Genomic DNA, 20,275 nt, shown 5'->3' with positions numbered 1-20,275 from the left:
CAGCTTCATGGAGACGGTTGCGAATGGTCCTCGCCGATACCCCAGGAGCAACAGTGTCCCTAATTTGCTGGGAAGTGGCGGTGCGGTCTCCTACGGCACTGCGTAGGATCCTACGGTCTTGGCGTGCATCCGTGCGTCGCTGCGGTCCGGTCCCAGGTCGACGGGCACGTGCACCTTCCGCCGACCACTGGCGACAACATCGATGTACTGTGGAGACCTCACGCCCCACGTGTTGAGCAATTCGGCGGTACGTCCACCCGGCCTCCCGCATGCCCACTATACGCCCTCGCTCAAAGTCCGTCAACTGCACATACGGTTCACGTCCACGCTGTCGCGGCATGCTACCAGTGTTAAAGACTGCGATGGAGCTCCGTATGCCACGGCAAACTGGCTGACACTGACGGCGGCGGTGCACAAATGCTGCGCAGCTAGCGCCATTCGACGGCCAACACCGCGGTTCCTGGTGTGTCCGCTGTGCCGTGCGTGTGATCATTGCTTGTACAGCCCTCTCGCAGTGTCCGGAGCAAGTATGGTGGGTCTGACACACCGGTGTCAATGTGTTCTTTTTTCCATTTCCAGGAGTGTATAGAGCGCTTAGATGGCGCCACCACTCGACACGTGCTTTCTGGCTAGTGTCATCTCCCTCGATTACGGGTAATCAATTGTCACGTTGTTGGTACAAAGTCGACCACCATATCTTGTCTAATTTTAATCTTTCTTCTTTTCTATTAAAATTATTTCCGTGCTTGTAGATCTCTGCAGCTTCTCTATACATACGAGTATAATAATGTGAGGTCCTAGCTATCACGTTTGTCTCACTAAATTTTATTTCGTAATCTTTGGATTGAAAGTACTAACAAAGATACAATTCACCACGACGAAAGAGAGTAATGGACAGCTAAATTTTTTGTATGTATTGGTTATTAAACGGGCAGATGGTACTTTAGGGCACAAGGTATACAGGAAAGACACAAACACACACCGATCGTTATCTACATAGGGATTCGAATCATCATCCTAGGCAGAAGAGAGGAGTCATAGAAACTTTAGTGGATAGAGCTAATAACATCTGTGAGCCAATTTATAGATGAATTAAGCCATTTGCGAACGGCTTTCAAGAGAAACGAAACCGATCGAGCACTCCGCCGTAGAAGAAAAGTGTCCGAAAATACACGACAACAACAACCGTCGGCTGGAAAAGTTTTTCTTCCATTTATAACATCACGGACCGCATCGGGAAAGTTTTGGCCAAGTTTCAAGTGGAGACAATCTTTCGACCTACCAAGAAAAATAGTGGAAGTTTAAGATCGGTGAAAGATGCACGACACCCCTTAGCTACCCCAGGTGTGTATGAAATTCCGTGTAGCTGTGGCATGGTTTATATTGGAACAAGTAAAAGGAGTGTTAATACTCCCCTCCCCCTAACGGAACACAAAATGAACTGTAGATTGGGACAAATTGACAAATCAGCTGTAGTGGAGCACGTTTCCAAAGACGGTGATCAGGAAATAAAATTTAGTGAGACAAACGTGATAGCTAGAACCTCACATTATTATACCCGCACGTATAGAGAAGCTATAGATATCTACAAGCACGAAAATAATGTTAATACAAAAAGGAGGATTAAAACTAGACAAGATATGACGGTCGACTTTGTACCAACGAAGTGAAAATCGATTACCTGTAATCGTGAGAGATGGCTCTAGCTAGAGATAGTTTTAAAGTCGAAAGCACGTGATGAGTGGTGGCGCCATCTAAACGCTCTATATAAGTGGGACCTCCAGCGCGTAGCAGCCAGTCGCCGACTCACCTCACAAGATGTTGCCCGCAGTAGGCAACGAAACGTCAGGAAGGAGAAGAGTTTTATATATGGACCACGGGAATTCAGCCCGGAAGTTTTAACTAATGGATACAATCACATCGTCATAGCCGCCGCCTCCACTACCCAGGGGACAAACGACCCCTAGCCAATACCGCGTAACCCCCGAATCCGCATCAACAAGGATCATTTCGAAAGACAGAGCGTTTTTCAGGGACGCTGGTTCTTCATACGCATCATGGGTACAGACCCAGCCATTTCATGTTGATGAGTAAAAGTACCGGTCACGAAAACTGACAACGGTCGCGAGAGTAACGTGCTGACCACATGGCCTTCCGTACCCGCATCCGACGGCGCCTAGAGACTGAGGATGACACGGCGGCCGGTCGGTACTGTCGGGCTTTCAGAGCCTGTTCGGAAGGTGTTTGTTTATTACGTGCCGAACGCTCCTCGTATTCTGGCGGGTTCGCCTCTCGTGAAATCTTGTGGTCATTTCCGCGACGTCCGGATACTTTTGAGCGGACAGTGTAGACTACTGAAGACTAGGTGTGCGGCGTCGCCGGCGGCAGCGGTGGTCGGTGGTGGGGGCGCGCGGTTATAAGGCGCGAGGCGGCGGCGGCGGCCCAGCACAGCAGCATGAAGTTCCCGGTGCGAGGGCTGGTGGCGCGCTGGCGGTCGCTCGTGCTGCTGCTGTGCCCGCTGGTGCTGTTGCCGCTCGCCGTCTCCAGCTACTCGGTGAGTCGCCGGCGCCTCTTCCTCGGCCACCTGCTGCTGTTGTCGCGCGTCTGCGATGTTTCTGCCAAAGTCCGACTCGCCCGTAGGCAGTAGCCGTCTAGTGTTTCACAGATACCCCGTGCGAGTGCGTGAACTTCATACGTCACCAGTGCTACAACTGACCTCTGGTTTCTTGTTTTTGTCCACCGTAAACGCTAGGGCGTACAAACTAGTTTTCCTGTAGAGTGCGTCTACGACTGACATACAAGGAGTTTCAAAATGCGTGTTACACTCTTCTAGTGGCTACAGAGGGACTTAGTAGATCAAATTTCACATAGGAACAGATGTCGCCGGTCGGAGTGGCCATGCGGTTCTAGGCGCTACAGTCTGGAACCGAGCGACCGCTACGTCGCAGGTTCGAATCCTGCCTCTGGAATGGATGTGTGTGATGTCCTTCGGTTAGTTAGGTTTAATTAGTTCTAAGTTCTAGGGGACTGATGACCTCAGCAGTTAAGTCCCATAGTGCTCAGAGCCAATTACAGGCCCTTATCATTAACGTCGATATGCAGCACGATTTTGGAACATATATTGTGTTCGAAAATTATGAATTACCTCGAAGAAAACTGTCTATTGACACACACTCAACATGGGATTAGAAAACATCGTTCTTGTGAAACACAACTAGCTCTTTAGTCGGCTGGTCCCAGCGGAGGTTCGAGTCCTCCCTCGGGCATGGGTGTGAGTGTGTGTGTCCATAGGATAATTTAGATTCAGTAGTGTGTAAGATTAGGGACTGATGACCTTAGCAGTTAAGTCCCATAAGATTTCACACACATAGCTCTTTATTCGTATGAAGTGTTGAGTGCTATTGACAATGGATTTCAGATCGATTCCGTATTTCTGGATTTCCGCAAGGCTTTTGACACTGTACTACACAAGTAGCTAGTAGTGAAATTGCGTGCTTATGGAATACCGTCTCTGTTATGTGACTGGATTTGTGATTTCCTGTCAGAGAGGTCACAGTTCGTAGTAATTGACGGAAAGTCGTCGAGTGAAACACAAGTGATGTCTGGCGTTCCCCAAGGTAATTTTATAGGCTCTTTGCTGTTCCTTACCTATATAAACGACTTGAGAGACAATCTGACCAGCCGTCTTAGGTTGTTTGCAGATGACGCCGTCATTTATCGACTAATAAAGTCAGCAGAAGATCAAAACAAATTGCAAAATTTGATCATCCCCATGAGTGCGAAAAGGGATTCGTTAAACTTCGGTTACACGATAAATCAGTCAAATCTAAAGGCCGTAAATTCAACTAAATACCTAGCAATTACAATTACGAAAAATTTGAATTGGATGAAACACATAGAAAATATTGTGGGGAAGGCTAACCAAAGACCGCGTTTTATTGGTAGGACACTTGGACAATGTAACAGATTTACTAAAGAGACTGTCTACACTACGCTTGTCCGTCCTCCTTTAGAATACTGCTCCGCGATGTGGGATCCTTACCAGATACAACCGACGGAGTACATCGAAAAAGTTCAAAGAAGGGCACCGCGTTTGGTATTATCGCGAAATATGGGACAGAGTGTCATAGAAATGATACAGGATTTGGGCTGGAAATCATTAAAAGCAAGGCGTTTTTCGTTGCGACGGAATCTTCCAACCACCAGCATTCTCCTCCGAATGCGAAAATATTTTGTTGACGCCGATCTACATGGGGAGAAACGATCACCACGATAAAATAAGGGAAACCAGGGAATCGTACGGAAAGATATAGGTGTTCGTTCTTTCCGCGCGCTATACGAGATTGGAATAATAAAGAATAGTGAACGTTCGATGAACCCTCTGCCAGGCACTTAAATGTGATTTGCGGAGTATCCATGTAGATGTAGGTGTAGATGTAGGAAGTTATAAGCTACCGCCGTTCTGATAGCTCGGACAGTGGAATACATGTTCTGGTACTGTTGTTGCTCAAATTGTAGGATAAGAGGTGGTATAATGGGCCAAAACAAGGAAAAAATGTCCGGTAAACATGGGCTCTAAAATGAATCCCTGAGGAGCTATGAGTACTTGTCCGTCTTCGCTACTGTGAAATCCATCTCCCCTATTGAACAAATGCTCATTGTTCTAAATTTGTCCATTTTAGGGCCGATGTTTACTGGGTATTTTTCCTTATTTTGGTCTGTGATACCACCGCTGGATGTAGTCTACCCTGTAATCTTAGCAACAACACTATCAGTAAAAGTATTCCGCTGTCAGAGGTATCAGAACGGTTTTCGCTTATAACTTTGGAAAATTTTACTCGTTCATTTCCTGTAGAGCTACCGTTACCTTAAGTTTATACATTTATACTTGTACATCATCCTAGAAAGTTTGTAACGTCATCACAGAAACACCCTTTACATAAATACATTTACAGTTGGCGGCGCCTTTAACTCTGACGCTTTATATTATGGTCAGATGACGTTTCTGGACATTGGTTCCTATGTAAAACTCGATCTACTAGTCCCTTCTACAACCTCTGGAACTGTGTAACATCAATTGTGGAATACCCTGTAGTAATTGCTGTTGTACTCGGTGATGACCTGCGAACACATTTAAGACCAGCGTACGCAGCACTTGGCGAAGTGGCTATTGGGAAATGCACGTCCATAAATGTCCGCTGCAGTATTTTGCATACTGCACAAACAAAAGGTCATTTGCCTTCAAGGACCTGGCTTCTTGGTAAGACTGCTGATCTCACAACAGGTGTACACTAACATGACGCGACGTTTATCTTAATAACGTTGGTGTTTCGATTTTGAAGTACCTTTTCGTAGTTGCGATGAAAATAATGCTCTTGCTGTAGCACATACGAACAGCAGTGTTGACAACTGATTTCACTCCACTAAGATCCTCTGTTACAGCTACCGTATGTAGTATACGTGGGTTAAGACAGTCTCGCTTGTAACTCAGCGTTTTATTAACAACTTATTCATAGGGATAACAAAATAAATAAAAATTAGAGTATGGTCCTAGCCTGAACGATTTTGAATATGAATAAGGAATTGTTATTGAACTTAAAATTTTCGTTTCGCAGCATATTAAAAAAAAACCGGTGTGAAGCACGCGTCAAATCAGATAAACCCGCAGAAAAATTTTCCTTTTCCTACATATTAAAAACCATAAGACGACTCTTTGCTGGACTAAAGCGCGCGTCGAATCAGGTGAATCTGCAGAAACCTCGTCAAAAACAACTAATAAAATATCATGTAAACGCGGGATGGATAGTAAATAAATTATCAAACTGATCGAGTCGGAAGTTAAAGTAATCGTACCAGCAGGACAGAATGGTGCTGTGGTAACACACAAAGAAGAAAACTCTATCAGAGAGCCGTTTTTACGTCCCTTAAAATGTTGGAAAAGGATTCTGACGGTTTACCTGAATTGACGCGCTCTTCAGTGTAGTAGGCAGCTGTTTTATGGTTTTTAATATATTGCAAAAGGAAAAATTTTAGGTCAGGACCAGTTTATTCACTTTTAAAATCGTGCAAGGTAGGATCAAAACCTATTTTTTGCTGATTTCATTCACATGGTACTTTAGCTAATGTAAGGAGTTACAAAACCGAATAAATTCAGGAAACGTCCCTTAAAGTGTAAATATAGAAATGTGTTTATTACTGACGTTCTTATGTGCGCTATTGGCTAGTAGTAATATCAAAAGAACATTGTAATACTTTCTGTATCTATTCAGATTTAGACCCACGGAAGGCTCTTGTAGGAACCATGTAAAATATATATCTAAATTTTAAAAGACAGCATCACAAAAGACGATCGTTTGCAAGCATTTTCACAAAGAGGCAGACATCATGTTGGCGTATTATTTCTGCTTGGATCAAATTTGATGCGTGAAGCGCTGATATTCGACTTGGTTCTACATGAGAGAGAAAGTTATTCATTTACGCTAAACCCTCTTCCCTGATTGATATTTTCATGCAAGTACGCACCGTGTTCCAAAATCTGGTTTGAAAACGGAGGTCCAGCCGGTCTGGCCGAGCGGTTCTAGGCGCTACAGTCTGGAAGATCGCAACAGCTACTGTCGCAGGTTCGAAACCTGCCTCGGGCATGGATGTGTGTGATGTCCTTAGGTTAGTTAAGTTTAAGTAGTTGTAAGTTCTGAGGGACTGGTGACCTCAGATGTTAAGTCCCATAGTGCTCAGAGCCATCTGAACCATTTAAAAAGAAGGAAATATCGAATAAGCTTAGTTTCGAACTAATTTCTTGTGTTTATACGTCAGAACAGCACGCTGTCAATTTGCCGTTGCTAAAGCAGGAAATATGTGATCCGGGTGGGGATCGGACAAGCTTACTTCTACGAAGTGCGCCTAGAGGGCTAGTGAATGATCTCTCTTAGTTAAAGCTGTACTTCTTGTACTTAATTTACTGAAAGCGAGTGCTGGGGAAATAATTAGAATTCGTAATTTCTCTCTTTTTGTCCAGCGCCAGAAATATAAGCTGGCTACATTTCGAGGTCATAGCACTACCAGATTCGTTCTCCGTTCCGGTGTGTTTGACGGAACGTCTGAGAACACTCATTTAAATTTCCATAACAGAATAAATCACGTAATACAGCAGGAGCCAAACATGTTGGGTCGTAGAAAACCTAAGTACTAACAAGCCAGAAAGTAGTGCCTGTTGCTATTTCTGTCTTCATATAATTTGGGCAGTTTCATTATGCCATTGGTGCAGAATTATCGGTTACTCGGTTGTTGTCCGACAGGTTGCGTTTACAGAATGTCTGACAATGTTGTGAAATCAAGACAGTGTATTGTGAGAGACTTTACACTGCTGAAAGCGTAGCCCTCATTCCCATACTCGACCGTTTACGCATTGCTTGCGTGGATGCTGCACTCGGTGCGAGTCCCACTCCTACATGGGCGCGTCGTTTAACTATGCTGCAAGGAGGAAGTCGCGGTTTGTTGATTCGTACAAGTCGCACTGCTTTCTCCCCAGTGCGTGACGATGGCGACAACATTTAGCGCAACGACACCGGAAATCCCTACAATCGCAGTACAACAAAGAGTCGACAGCGCTGCATGTTGTCCATTCCGCGAATCTTTCGCAACTTCGCAAGGTGGAAGGAGACAAATTGTTATGGAGTCGCAAGACGGAAATTATGGAACGAAGACACTCAAATCTGTTCAATAAGAAGAAAACAATAAATGACCCGTCACCGAGATACACCGTGTTTTTTTCCTCTCGGCATCGCTTGTAGATTCCTTGCACAAGGGTGCCACAACAAATTCGGGGCGGTTTATTGAAACTTTAAGCAAGAATGGAAAACATCTTCTACAAGTTAATAAACGTTTGTTAGCGCTCTTTTTCTCTTGCAGCATAAAGCAACAACACACAATTTCGCAATTTTTTCTGATCACCGTAGAAAGAAAGATCAGTGACGGTGAACAAACTTGTATTACGCTAGGAAGTGACAGGAAATTGTCCATGGCGTTTTCAGCAAAACCAGCCAACTCTTTTACGTGATTTGGATAAACCAAGGAAAATCTAAACGTGAACGGCCGAACTGGAATTAGAGTCCAGCTTCTCGTGAATGACAGACAAGTGCTTCGTTACTGCGTCCCTCACTTGGTAACACCACAGAATGGGAACTTTAAAAAAATGGTTCAAATGTCTCTGAGCACTATGGGACTTAACATCTGAGGTCATCAGTCCCCTAAAACTTAGAACTACTTAAACCTAACTAACCTAAGGACAACACACACATCCATGCCCGAGGCAGGATTCGAACCTGCGACCGTAGCGGTCGCGCGGTTCCAGGCTGAAGCGCCTAGAACCGCTCGCTCACAACGGCCGGCAGGAACTTTAATTTCACAGGTTTTGCCACATCCATCACATGATGCCTAACACTAAACAATTACTGACCTTTACTAGCAAAAGAAAGCCGGATTGTGAGCAATCCTTTCTACAACCGGATTCCACAATATCCGTCCCCGCTTTTCTAATTTACGAACAAGGCAACTGAATATGGAACAGGTGTTATAAATTATAAGTTGGACTGCGTAGTTAATACAGAAAGTGGGATTAATATCGTCTGTAAAATAATAATGAAATAGTTATCAGTTTCTTGCCCTGTCGTCCTCAGCTGCGTATAATAAGAATAAATAAAAAGTAAAAATAAGAAAACATTTGCATAATCACCTAAAGATACTGTAAAACACACAATCTCAGCGTTAGGTCACTCATATCACAAGAACACATTCAACAGTATCTAATAACATTCAACATTTGGCAACACCATCCAAAAGTTAACATCAAGTAAATAAATGCTCGTTTCCTAGTGCTGTGATAACGAAATTTCATATGGCAGAAAAAGAATTCCTGTAAAACAGAAAAATGGACACATGTCGACTAGGATCTAGGAAATTTGTAAGTATAAAATTTCTTCCAGCAGATAATTAGGGAACTAACCCGTGAAGGTAGCTTCTTAGACGTCCTAGTAACAAACAGACCTGAACTTACCGGATCACTTAACATAGAGGAAGTATCAATGATCGTAAGGCTGTGATAGCAACTATGGCTACGGGCTTTACAATGAATATTAAGAAAGACATGAAAATATTTTTGTTTAACATGAGTTGCAAGATACTAATTTCACAGTATCTTAGTGGAGAGTATCAAATATTCAGTGATGAAGACGAAGATGTGGAGCACAAAAAGAAAACAAAAATTAAAAGGCATCGTTTACTACGCCTTGGAAAAGCATGTTCCGAACAAGGTCTTAAGGGATGGGAAAGACCCATCGTGGTTTAATAGCCATGTTACAAAACTCCTACGTAAACAAAGAGAAGTCTAAAGCTAGCTGACAAATGAGCGAAAATGAGCGTAAGGAGAGTAATTAGAGAAGTGTTCAATGACTTTGAAAGTAAAGTTTCGTCGCCTATTCTGAGTAAAAACCTTACGAGGTTTTGGTCTTAAGTAAAATTAGTTGGTGGTAGTAAGTTCCTATGGGACCAAACTGCTGAGGTCATCGGTCCCTAGGCTTACACACTACTTAATCTAACTTAAACAAACATACGCTAAGGACAACACACACACACTCATGCCCGATGGAGGACTCTAACCTCCGACGGGAGGACCCGCGCGAACTGTGGCAAGACGCCTAAGACCGCGCTGCTATAGCACGAGGCATGTAAAAGCAGTAAGCGGATTGAAATCCTCTGTTCATTCACTCATTGACCATACTGGCACCGAAATGGAAGCTAACAGAGACATGACCGAAATACTGTATTCGGTCTTTCGAAATTGTTTCAAGAGGAAGATCATAGCACGGTCCCTCCTTTCCGTCATCTACAAACGTAGAAATGGCAGTTATTGAGATAATCGACTGCGGAATAGAAAAGCGACTACAGTCCCTTGGCAGCGAAAAGGCATCAGGACCACATGAGATACCTATAAGACTCTACAAAAATTGTGCTCCCCTTATAGCAGCAGTTTATTGTAGATCGCTAGAGGAATGAAGAGTTCCTAGCGAATTTAAAAAAGCACAGGTGATTCGCGTTTTCAAGAAGATTCGTTGGATAGATGCACATAAAGGATAGATGCACATAATTATAGGCAGATGACACTTTTGCAAAAAGGAAATCTCATCTATAAAAATCAACATGGCTTCCGCAAACAGAGAGCTTTCGAAACTCAGCCCATTCTATTCCTCCAAGAGATTCATAGTGCTGTAAGCAACGGCGTTCAGGTTGATGTCGTGTTCCATGACTCAGGGAGGGCGTTTGACACCGTCCCGTACTGCCATTTAGTCAAAGAACTATGAGCGTGCCAAGTATCGGGCGAGATTTGCGACTGGATTCAAGACTTCCTTGCAGATAGACCTCAACTTACCACTCTTATTTGAACAAAATCGTCAGATGTAAAGGTAATTTCCAGAATAGCCCAAGGAAGCCTGATAGGACCGCTACAGTTTCCAATATACACTACTCGCCATTAAAATTGCTACACCACGAAGATGACGTGCTACAGGTGCGAAATTTAACCGACACGAAGAAGATGCTGTGATATGCAAATGATTAGCTTTTCAGAGCATTCACACAAGGTTGGCGCCAGTGGCAACACCTACAACGTGCTGACATGAGGAAAGTTTCCAACCGATTTCTCATACACAAACAGCAGTTGACCGGCGTTGCCTGGTCAGACGTTGTTGTGATGCCTTGTGTAAGGCAGAGAAATGCGTACCATCACATTTCCGACTTTGATAAAGGTCGGATTGTAGCTTATCGCGATTGCGGTTTATCGTATCTCGACGTTGCTGCACGCGTTCGTCGAGATCCTATGTCTGTTAGTAGAATCTGGAATCGGTGGGTTCAGGAGGGTAATACGGAACGCCGTGCTGGATCCCAACGGCCTAGTATCACTAGCAGTCGAGATGACAGGCATCTTATTCGCATGGCTATAAAGGATCGTGCAGCCACGTCTCGATTCCTGACTCAACAGATGGGGACGTTTGCAAGACAACAACCATCTGCACGAACAGTTCGACGACGTTTGCAGCAGCATGGACTATCAGTTCAGAGACCATGGCTGCGGCTACCCTTGACGCTGCACCACAGACAGGAGCGCTTGCGATGGTATACTCAACGACGAACCTGGGTGCACGAATGGCAAAACGTCATTTTTTCGGATGAATCCAGGTTCTGTTTACAGCATAATGATGGTCGCATCCGTGTTTGGCGAGATCGCTGTGAACGCACATTGGAAGCGTGTATTCGTCATCGCCATACTGGCGTATCACCCGGCGTGATGGTATGGGGTGCCATTGGTTACACGTCTCAGTCACTTCTTGTTCGCATTGACGGCACTTTGAACAGTGGACGTTACATTACAGATGTGTTACGACACGTGGCTCTACCCTTCATTTGATCCCTGCGAAACCCTACATTTTAACAGGATAAAGCACGACCGCATGTTGCAGGTCCTGTACCGGGCTTTGTGGATACAGAAAATGTTCGACTGCTGCCCTGGCCAGCACATTCTCCAGATCTCTCACCAAGTGAAAACGTCTGGTCAATGGTGGCCGAGCAACTGGCTCGTCACAATACGCGAGTCACTACTCTTGATGAACTGTGGTATCGTGTTGAAGGTGCCATCCAAACTCTGTTTGACTCAATGCCCAGACGTATCAAGGCCGTTATTACGGCCAGAGGTGGTTATTCTGGATAGTGATTTCTCAGGATCGAAGCACCGAAATTGCGTGAAAATGTAATCACATGTCTGTTCTAGTATAATACATTTGTCCAATGAATACCCGTTTATGATATGCATTTCTTCTTGGTGTAGCAATTTTAATGGCCAATAGTGTATATAAATCATAGCCCAAAGAAGTCTGATAGGGCCGTTACAGTTTACAATATATATAAATCATGTAATAGAGACCGTCGGATGCTCCTTAAGACTGTTCGTAGGTGATGCGATTGTCTATAAGAACGTAGCAACGCCACAGTACCAATTTGCAGAATGACCAGCAGAGGGTTGATGAATACGCAGGGTCCAGCTGTCGACCCTCAACGTAAATAAATGTAACGTACTGCGCATACAGAGGAAAAGCAATCCACTACTGTACAGCTAAACCACTGATGACAAACTGCTGAAAACAGTAACTACCGTAAAATACCTAATAGTAACTATCCAGAATGACCTTATGTATAATGACCACATAAAACATATAGGAGGTAATCAGATGCCAAACTGAGATTCATAGTAAGAATCTTAAGGGAACGTAGCCCACAAAGGAAATAGTATACAAGACATTTGTTTGACACATTCTTGGTTATTCTTAACCAATCTGAGAACCTTACCAGGTAGGACTGACAGAGGAGATGGAGAAGCCCAACGAAGAGCGGCGCGTTTTCCCACAGGATCCTTTAGCCGGCGCGAGAACGTTATAGAGATGTTCAACAAATTCCAATGGCAGACGTTACAAGAGATGCGTTGCGGATCACGGAAAATTTACCATTGAAATTTCGAGAGAATACATTCCCGGAAGAGTCGTACAACGTATTTCTCCGCCCAACATAAATTTCGCTAAATGACAACGGCGAGAAAACACGAGAAAGTGGAGCTTATACAGAGGCTTACTGACAATCGGTCTTCCCACGCGCCATTCACGAGTTGAACTGGAAAGGGGGGGGGGAGGGTCAGTTAGTGGCACCCGTAGTACTCTCCTCTACTTACAGAGTATGATGTACACGTTCATGACTCATTATTTGCGTAAAAATATCGTGGGGGTAATACGTCCCAACTATTCGTGGGAGTGTGTAGGTGGAGGTGAAAAGAAGTATCATGCAAAAATATCCGATAACGGCCGATATTAACACCAAATCCACACTGATGACAGTCACGATCTCTCTAGAATTATGGGTAACTGGGAGTTCCAAATGGTTCAAATGGCTCTAAGCACTATGGGACTTAACATCTGAGGTCACCAGTCCCTTAGACGTAGAACTACTTAAACCTAACTATCCTAAGGACATCACAAACATCCATGCCCGAGGCAGGATTCGAACCTGCGACCGTAGCGGCAGCGCGGTTCCGGACTGAAGCGCCTAGAACTGTTCGGCCACAACGGTCGGCAGGTGGGAGGTGGGAGGTGCGAGGAGGGAAAGGGGGGGGGGGGAGGAGTGATGGGGAAGCGCTATACAGTGAAGGAATTTCTAATAAAATTTGTACAAGTCTCATTCACTACTGCGAACAATTAACTGTGGGGCAGCAAGACACCACTACCGTACCTATGGCTAAGGGTTTTGGGATCTGAAGTCGTGACAGGACTGTTCAATGGAACCAGGCTCGCTATTAAACATCTCATGCCAAACGTTAACAAAACGACAATTCTGAATGGCGAGTCGGTGGGAGAAGATCTGTTGGTTCCACGTAGTCACAGCATTTACTTAGACATCTATTTGATTTCAAACGACGGGAGTTATTCGTTGCATCCTCAGTGACCATCAACAAGGCACAAGGTTAAACGCTTCAAGTGTCTGGATTTAATCTGGAAAATTCAAAAGTTTCACATGATCAATTACACAGGATGTTGGGGGTATAAGTGCAGATATTTTGATCATTGGCGCCGTACTAAGCACCCACTCCAATGTGTTAGTTGTTTTTTCTCCGTGTGTACCACTGTTTCCGCAGGCACGTCGTATAATGTACTACCTGATGTCTTCTGCACAGTTGTAAGTGCACCACCAAGAGGACCACACCTGTAAATAAAGACTAACCGTTTTGCGTCTTCATGTCGATGCGTCCACACTTCGCCCTTGACCTGCTGCCCCGGGACATATAAGCATTAAATGATAGCTCTTGCCACATGTACTTGGGAATACTAACCATCCTAATAATATACTACTCCTAATAGCTATTCCTAATATGGTAAATACTGATGTAATAATGTTATTCACTACGCTGTCCTGAGCCACCAATTAAAAATGAGCACTTATAGTCCTAACACCTTGTATGTGCATGCTCACGAATGGGTCAGCCAAAAACTTTCTTTTCGCAGAAGAAATATTGTTGTCCAAAAGCACTAACTTAAATTTTTCAGATTAAGTTTATTGCAAAAGAATCATTGTCTCTAATTTATTTATATGTGTACTTAATTAGAAAGGAAAAGAGGCACTGCAACGCGTACCGGACACAGCTGGTACAGCGGTACAAAAAATCGAGACTGAGCACAGTACTGATGAACTATTTCTTCTGCTGTGATAATGTACGCCGGAAAAACAGAGGTTTAGGAGGTAGGACAAAAGAAAATAGCCGGCCGAAGTGGCCGAGCGGTTCTAGGCGCTACAGTCTGGAACCACGCGACCGCTACGGTTGCAGGTTCGAATCCTGCCTCGGGCATGGATATGTGTGCTGTCCTTAGGTTAGTTAGGTTTAAGTAGTTCTTATTTCTAGGGGACTGACGACCTCAGATGTTAAGTCCCATAGTGCTCAGAGTCATTTGAACATTTTTTTTGAAAAGTAGATAATTAATGCCGCATATTTGTATACCTACTAAATATGTTCAGTTAATGCCTGTCGTCTTCAAAATAGTAGTCACGTGAGTCAAGGTACGCCTGTGTTCGGCCCTTCCGATGATCAAAACACTTGTGAAGGACAGTTTTCGTGAGGCTGTGCAGTAGCTACTTCTTTTATGCCTCTCAAGGCATCACTAAAACACATCAGTAGTAAACTGCTCGGCCCCTGCTAATGAGCTGAGCGATTTTGACAAAACTTGCCCCTGTATACGGATACAATCTCGCACAAATACAGCACGAATAATAGTTGTTTAATATTGTTAGCAGTCTGACTTACTTTGCATCGAGGCAGTTCAACTGTCAAATGCGATATGCAGGCAGTGATACACGTGGTCACATATCAGTGAGCACCAGATAGTGGTCTCTAAGCGTACGAACCCTTACAAATTGCCGCGCCGGGCAGGTGCGCGGTCTTAGGCGTCTTGTCACGGTCCGCGCGGCTCCCCTCGTCGGAGGTTCGAGTCCTCCCTCGGGCATGGGTTTGTGTGTCTTCCTTAGCGTAATTTAGTTTAAATTAGATTAAATAGTGTGTAAGCTTAGGGAACGATGACCTGAGCTGTTTGGTCCCATGAGACCTTACCACAAATTTCCTTAAAAAATGGTTCAAATGGCTCGGAGCACTATGGGACTCAACATCTGTGGTCATAAGTCCCCTAGAACTTAGAACTACTTAAACCTAACTAACCTAAGGACATCACACACATTCATGCCCGAGGCAGGGTTCGAACCTGCGACCGTAGCAGTCGCGCGGTTCCAGACTGAGCGCCTAGAACCGCTAGACCACCGCTGCCGGCCCCAAACTTCCTTACAAATTACACATGTAGCCAGCATTTTGTGTATGAACTGCCAGTAATATTACTGTTCTGAAGGAATTACTTGACTCATGCTATTGGAAAGCATCAATATTGTTATTCATTGTTTTGTCCCATAGTATCGCTTTCTCGTTTTGAAGTCCAGATTACCCCGCATTGTACTCTGTTTAGGACTTCTTTTGGCTCCTGTACCGCTCTTCGTTTTGGTAATGCAGTGAAAGTTTCCCTATGTACGACCTATTTGGCAAACACATCGCAAAGACACCCGCTCCCCCCCCCCCCCCCTCTAGGTAAAGCAAAAGTGCTTAGAACCTTTCTCGTAACGAAACCGGATTGAGATGGCATAACAGCTAAGCAGTATAATGTAGTATTATTCGCCAGGTTCAGTTGTGGTTTCTATTTCAGAGCGAAAATCTGCTGTCTTTTCTACTTTCTTCTGTCTGTTAGTGCAATATAAATGACGATAAGCAACAATTTTCCTCTAATGATATTCTTTTCTTGTCGGGCACTCGTGTAGTCGTGTGAATTTGTAAACATCTCTTTGGACAAAACCTCAGCGTAGAGCGACTGCTGCTGCTGAATCTTGCGTCTCACATTTGTTCCTTTACGAAGTTTCGTCGGACTTGTAAATTAAGTTTCTTCGCCACCAAGGTTTTATTTACATCCGTTGCGAACTGTCTGTTTAGCTGTACAGAATTACGAACTTTGTTGTAACATTCACTTGTTCTCGTTTCGCTGATCCTGTTGCTTCGTCAGAATTCGGTATATGAACCAAAGTCTGTTTTAGTTGATTGTTACGTCCGATTTAATAATGCCCGTTGCTCACACAGTTGCAACTGGAATGCAAACATCCCTCTGACAACACGGAAGCTGTTGCTAAGGACATTTTCGATGTTCCAGTATGTAGCTACTTAGCTCTCAACGGGAGGGTGATTAGGGACTTCTGGTTTTATCTAGCAACCGTCGGATCATAGTTACCTAAGCACGTCCAGTGGACGACGGGTCAACTTTGGTCTTTCGTATCTTTTCCTTATCGCCCTCTATCTCTTCCAGGGACCGCTCGGTGAACTCTGAATACGTACCGTGACACCACAAAGGTTACTGATTCTGATTCGTTTAAGATATTAACTAAATATTCAGCAAACCGGAACATTTACAGAAAAACTGAAAGTGCTTATATACAGCGAGCAGAGTAAGCCGTGACAGGTTCACAGGCACTCTGAGGTACACAAGATATTTTCGCGCCCTGCACTTTTGTAAATCAGACTGAAATCTCTTGTCCTTCATTTGAATGTTTACTCTTTTTATATCTGTATCTACATTTATACACCGTATTCCAGCTATCAGAGTGTGGTGGAGGATACGTGAGTGTAACTATAATTTCCCCCCTTTTACATCAGCATCTACAGGGTGTTCATAAACTCTAGTTACACAGGAAAATCTAAGAAATAACAATAAATCTCATTTTACTCACTTTAATATTAATAAATAACGTTTAAACATGAGCTGCATGCTTTTCAATACATAATTTGATGCGCTTTGTAAGATTAAGGTGAACTCGATGGAGCAGTCAATTGTAGCACGATTAATGGTAACGTGGTCTGTCACTTGGTTTAAATTTGTAATCGTCATCGAGTATACTTCCTCTTTCAGCTTTCCCCAGGAAAAGAAATCAAAGGAAGAAATGTCTGGCGAACTAGGGGACCACTCCAGTGAAGAAAATTGCCATTCAACCAATCTCTAACAGTTGCAGCAACATGGCCAGGGGCCCCATCCTGCTGAAACCAGTCTGGAAGTCCCTCGTCCAAACGCTCAGTTTAAGCCATCAATTAGTGTCTCAGCATGTTTGAATAAGTCTCACTTGTTACATTTTCATCAAAGAAGAAAGGTCGTAGGACATGAACTTTCGACAAACCACACCACACCGTCACTTTTTGGCAGCCCTGCTGTTAGGATGGACTCATTCAATGCGAATTGAAGATTTTGTCTGTCCATTTCACCATTCACATAAAACACAGCTTCATCACTGAACCCAATCTATCAGCAGACTATTCACATATCTGCATGCGTCTTCGGGGTCATCTTCATTTAAGTGATGTAATATCTGGAACTTGCACGAATGAAGTCTCTCCTCTGGCAGGATACCCGACAAAGCAATTTCTTTGTTCTTTGTATTAGCATAAACCTTGGCCAAGACAGTCTCTTTTGTACCGTCTGAAGTCTTTGGTAGTTTGGAACAGGGTTTATCCAACACAATGTCTGTTTCGTTAAACTTGGTGATTAATTTCCGCCGGCCGGTGTGGTCGAGCGGTTATAGGCGCTTCAGTCTGGAACCGCGCGACCGCTGCGGTCGCAGGTTCGAATCCTGCCTCGGGCATGGATGTGTGTGATGTCCTTAGGTTAGTTAGGTTTAATTAGCTCTAAGTTCTAGGTAACTGATGACCTCAGAAGTTAAGTCGCTTAGTGCTCAGAGCCATTCGAGCAAATACTGATTACCTAGAAAAGGGTGGAACAATAATTGGTGAATAATACGCAAGTCCCCTGATCTAAATGTACAAAAAAATACGTTTAAAGAGCACTAGATGGAAAGAGGGGAAAACATCATCAGAGTAATGCACCTATTCATAAATGTGCAGTGGCAATACAAAGCAGAGATCTGAAGTACGACTTGTTGGAATAGCCTCATAATGACCACACTTGACCCTGACTTGAATTTTCCCTTCTCCCACATCTAAAGAGGTTCACAGCTGTCAATCGCATTTGAGTCCAATGATTAGTTTACATCTTTGGTAGATGGATTTGTGATACAGCTTTCAGAATCATTCTACAGGGATGAAATTTATTCTCTGAAAAATGGAAAAAGGTTGACAAAGAAAATATACTGTATCTACACGAAGTCCCACCTACAAAAATAAAGTGATATGTGGTCTGCCAAATATCTCACGAAATAAGCGTCAAGCGAAAAAACTACAAAGAACGAAATTTGTCTAGCTTGAAGGGGGAAACCGGATGGTGCTATGGTTGGCCCGCTAGATTGCGCTGCCACAGTTCAAACGGATATCAACTGCGTTTTCTTAAATGGGAACTCCCATTTTTATTACATATTCGTGTAGTACGTAAAGAAATATGAATGTTTTAGTTGCACCACTTTTTTCGCTTTGTGATAGATGGCGCTTTAATGGTCACAAACGTATAAGTACGTGGTATCACGTAACATTCCGCCAGTGCGGACAGTATTTGCTTCATGATACATTACCCGTGTTAAAATGAACCGTTTACCAATTGCGGAAAAGGTCGATATCGTGTTGATGTACGGCTATTGTGAGCATATTGCCCAACGGGCGTGTACTATGTATGCTGCTCGGTATTCTGGACGACATCATCCAAATGTCCGGACCGTTCTCCGGATAGCTACGTTATTTAAGAAAGCAAGAATGTTCAGCCACATGTGAAACGTCAACCACGACCTGCAACAAATGATGATGCCCAAGTAGGTGTTTTAGCTGCTGTAGCGGCTAATCCGCACATCAGTAGCAGACAAATTGCTTGAGAATCGGGAATCTCAAAAACTTCGGTGTTGAGAATGCTACATCAACGTCGATTGCACCCGTACCATGTTTCTATGCATCAGGAATTGCATGGCGACGACTATGAACGTAGTGCACAGTTCTGCCACTGGGCTCAAGAGAAATTACGGGACGATGACAGATGTTTTGCACGCGTTCTATTTAGCGACGAAGCGTCATTCAACAACAGCGATAACGTAAACCGTCATAATATGCACTATTGGGCAACGGGAAATCCACGATGGCTGCGACAAGTGGAGCATCAGCGACCTTGGCGAGTTAATGTATGGTGCGGAATTATGGGAGGAAGGATAATTGGCCTCTATTTTATCGATGGCAATCTAAATGGTGCCATGTTTGCTGATTTCCTACGTGATATTCTACCGATGTTACTACAAGATGTTTCACTGCATGACAGAATGGTGATGTACTTCTAACATGATGGATGTCCGGCACATAGCTCGTGTGCTGTTGAAGCGGTACTGAATAGCATATTTCATGACAGGTGGATTGGTCGTCGAAGCACCAAACCATGAGCCGCACGTTCACCAGATCTGACGTCCCCGGATTTCTTTCTGTGGGGAAAGTTGAAGGATATTTGCCATCGTGATCCACCGACAACGCCTGACAACATGCGTCAGCGCATTGTCAATGCATGTACGAACATTACGGAAGGCGAACTACTCGCTATTGAGAGGAATGTCGTTACACGTATTGCCAAATGCATTGAGGGTGACGGAAATCATTTTGAGCATTTATTGCATTAATGTGGTATTTACAGGTAATCACGCTGTAACAGCATGCGTTCTCAGAAATGATAAGTTCACAAAGGTACATGTATAACATTGGAAAAAAGCGAAATAAAATGTTCAAACATATCTGCGTTCTGTATTTTAATTTAAAAAACCTACCTGTTACCAACTGATCATTTAAAATTGTGAGCCATGTGTTTGTGACTATTACAGCGCCATCTATCACAAAGCGAAAAAAGTGGTCCAACTAAAACATTCATATTTCTTTACGTACTACTCGGATATGTAATAAAAATGGGGGTTACTATTTAAAAAAACGCAGTTGATATCCGTTTGACCTATGGCAGCGCCATCTAGCGGGCCAACCATAGCGCCATCTGGTTTACCACTTCAAGCTAGACGAGTTTCGTTATTTATAGTTTTTTCGTTTGATGCTTATTTCGTGAAATATTTGGCCCGGTCACGATCATATATATATATATATATATATATATATATATATATATGGCCCCGTCATGATCATATATAGCGAGGA

The 20,275-nt window shown here is 43.7% G+C and overlaps 1 protein-coding gene across 1 annotated transcript in view; it reads left to right on the top strand.

Annotated features, from left to right (window-relative positions):
• Positions 1 to 2,430: 2,430 nt before the first annotated feature.
• The window catches only part of LOC126285413 (protein I'm not dead yet-like), a 230,934-nt gene continuing 213,089 nt past the window's right edge, over positions 2,431 to 20,275 (top strand). Inside the window, exon 1 of the mRNA XM_049984775.1 lies at positions 2,431 to 2,554. Within this exon, the coding sequence (XP_049840732.1) occupies positions 2,456 to 2,554 (99 nt within the window). The 5' untranslated portion in view covers positions 2,431 to 2,455. The remainder of the gene's footprint in view (positions 2,555 to 20,275) is intronic.

Source organism: Schistocerca gregaria, chromosome 8, assembly GCF_023897955.1.
Source record: "Schistocerca gregaria isolate iqSchGreg1 chromosome 8, iqSchGreg1.2, whole genome shotgun sequence".
NCBI classification, from domain to species: domain Eukaryota; kingdom Metazoa; phylum Arthropoda; class Insecta; order Orthoptera; family Acrididae; genus Schistocerca; species Schistocerca gregaria.
This window is presented reverse-complemented; position numbering and strand designations above follow the sequence as displayed.